The following is a 2,942-nucleotide window of genomic DNA, read 5'->3' as shown; positions in this document are numbered from 1 at the left end:
GAAAGAGGGGGCAAGGCTGTGGTACTATGGAGAAATGAGCGACCGTGTCTCCAGACAGCTGGTAGCAATGATGTGTAGGAGACAGATGGGCATTCCCTCTGATTTTTCCCTCAGATAAAGATGTACCCCCTGGAGGCTGAGTTTTGTTCAGGAACTTGGAGTGACTCATAGATTAACATTGTCTTACGCGGAAGCGCCTGGGTGTTAGTATAAGTTCATCCAGGATGGGGATGTATGTTTCAAGCATAAAACACTTGTTGCTAGATGAGGAGTTAGCTGTTTTCTCAACACTGGCAGGACTCTACTTGCACAGCAAGTGTCACCAGCAGGTGTGTGCTCCTTTAAGGAATGAAGGGGACAAAGAAATGCCCCAAAGATAAGCTGCCTCTACCAGTGCTTGGCTGGCCTCCTCACTTCCCTTAAATCTTGTATTCTTAATTAAACAAATCGAGAACTTAGTATTTGTTGCTTCTTCCCACCGGACCATAACCCATATTAAGTGCTGTCACTGTTATTATCCAGAGAGTATGATTGTAGTATTACTTTAGGTCGCCTTTTTTTCTTGGCTAAACATGTTGGGCATGTCAGTGAGGAGCAGAATGTTAAGCGAATATTTGCTGAAAATGGCACGATCCAGAGAACTGGTCTAGTCAACTGAGGCAATGCAAAGATTCAAGGGTTGTAGGAAATATTTTAAAGCATTCACTTATTTTTCTTAAATATGAGGAGTTACTGGAGATTTCTAAAAATAGAAAATTTAAACACTGATATAACAAAAAGGCAATTTATGTTTGTGTGTCACGCTTTAATGAAAAAGCTTTATGAACTCTGTTTTTACTTTAGCCTCCATAGTTATTCATATATAAAACATATTAATAAAAAGCTGCCGGGAAAGAGACTGCACTATGCTTTGCCAGCATTTCTACCTGAAAACGAGAGGGCTAATTAAATTGCTGTCTTCACAGTCGTGGGAAAGCTATAGGATGTGTGTTAAGTGCAATGCTCCCCTGGATCTGCACTGCCAGTATTTCAGAGCAAATATCTTTTTTCTATTTAAATGGAAATCAGGGAAGTCCAGTGTCTAGCGTATGAACTCATTTCTCCCCTTCACCCATGAGCCCAGCCACTGTTCAGGGCCGAGAGGGCAGCAGGAGGGCCCTGAGCCGGCTGCTTTCTGTGCTGCCCCTGCCGCTGAAGCATGGTCAGGAGTGCCTCTACCTTTGCCCTACATTACAAACCAGGGTGGGGAAACATTTCACATTTTGTTCAACAACGCAAATGGCAAGCACAGCATTAGTGAGGAAATGCCCAATTAGCTCAGGCCCACTGTGTCTTTCAGAGTCTCTGCATTTTGAGTACAAATACAAGCCAAATAAAAGGTCTGTTTCAAATTTAAAAAGTGTATAACCACAATAAATAATTTTTATAAATAATTTTAAGAACTACCACTGCGACTTATAAAAATGAAAACGGATTTGTAAGTTCCGGCACAGAAGTCTAGGTCAGAATATTTGGGGTAGGGCCCAGGCAGGGGTCTCTCCATCCTTGCCATTCAAATGCGGTCCCTGGCCCAGCAGCAGTTGGCATCCGTCACCTGGGAGCTTGTTAACAAGACAGAATCTGGGGCCTCCCTCACCATAAGACTGACTGAATCCGAATCTGAATTTTAACAAGGTCCTCAGATGATTCATGTGAACATTAAAGTTTGAGAAGTACTGCTCTGCTTGATTCTGAATTTTGTCTCTGGCCAAGTAACACTGATTTAAAAGAACAATGTTTCCATATGAACATAAAGAAACTGTAAATCACTTTGTTTTGTTTTGTTAAAAAGCTTCTGGTGTAACAATGCCCCAAACAAAACAATGTTAAAATCTAGAAGGATTGGGATTATCAAATAATATGTACAATAAAACAAGTTAATACTGTAAGTCTTGAAAAAAAAGAAAATATTTTTAAAAGCAACACAGCAAAGACAAAGGCTCAACTTGAGAATAATTCCCCGATGTTTCTGTAAGTGGCAATACCTTTGGCATGTTGGATAGTGCGATGTGTCTGCTCTCTCTTCTTATCTTGATTGAAAAGTTGGCTTTGAACGACGGTTCATCAAAGCAAGGGAATGCCATTCTTGCCTCGGTTGGCTCAAAATCTGTCACTGCGATTGTTCTGTGAAAAGAACCACCCCCAGCCAGAATACATAAGTGAGACCAAGACAGAAATGAATTTGTGCCTTCAGAACAATCCTGGAAGTGACATATTTAATTTCATAAGCTATAATTTTTGAGAATCCAGGCTTTATTTTTTCCCCCCAAATAAACGAGGGTAACTTTTAGTTAAGTGGCTGCCAATTGTGAATAATGCCTGGTGCTGGGCACTCCACTTACAGGATCTCCTCCATTCTCCTAGCAGACAAGGATTTAAGGCTCAGAGAATTGGCGTGACCTTACCTGGATCCTTAGCTAGTAAGTGGCTGAGAGAAGCATGCATGTCTAGTCAATTTGAGGTCAAAATTGACTAGGAAATTAGTAGGTCAGTACCATCTCTAAACCTATTGGGATCTCAACCAGACATATAACTAATTGTGGGTCATGACTTAGGATGTGTTCCCAGGAAGCAGACACTGATTTATTAAGAAAATTCTGCCAAAAGAAAAGGGAGTGAGAAAAGCAGGACAGGGAAGAGGAAGAAGCCAGGCCACGTTCTAGCTTCAGCCTGATTCCAATTAGTAGGTCAGTACCATCTCTAAACCTATTGGGATCTCAACCAGACATATAACTAATTGTGGGTCATGACTTAGGATGTGTTCCCAGGAAGCAGACACTGATTTATTAAGAAAATTCTGCCAAAAGAAAAGGGAGTGAGAAAAGCAGGACAGGGAAGAGGAAGAAGCCAGGCCACGTTCTAGCTTCAGCCTGATTCCCAGGAGCTCTGGAAAGAAACTCCAC

General features: G+C 41.5%; 1 protein-coding gene across 1 annotated transcript in view; it reads right to left on the bottom strand.

Moving 5' to 3' along the window:
• ERAP2 (endoplasmic reticulum aminopeptidase 2) overlaps nucleotides 1–2,942 on the bottom strand; it is a 37,866-nt gene that overhangs the window by 29,970 nt on the left and 4,954 nt on the right. Inside the window, 1 exon segment of the mRNA XM_006755120.2 lies at nucleotides 2,025–2,163. Within this exon segment, the coding sequence (XP_006755183.1) occupies nucleotides 2,025–2,163 (139 nt within the window).

The sequence above is a fragment of the Myotis davidii genome, unplaced genomic scaffold (genome assembly GCF_000327345.1).
Source record: "Myotis davidii unplaced genomic scaffold, ASM32734v1 scaffold473, whole genome shotgun sequence".
Lineage (NCBI taxonomy): Eukaryota > Metazoa > Chordata > Mammalia > Chiroptera > Vespertilionidae > Myotis > Myotis davidii.
Note: the sequence above shows the minus strand (reverse complement) of the source record. Positions and strands in the feature narration are given on the sequence as shown.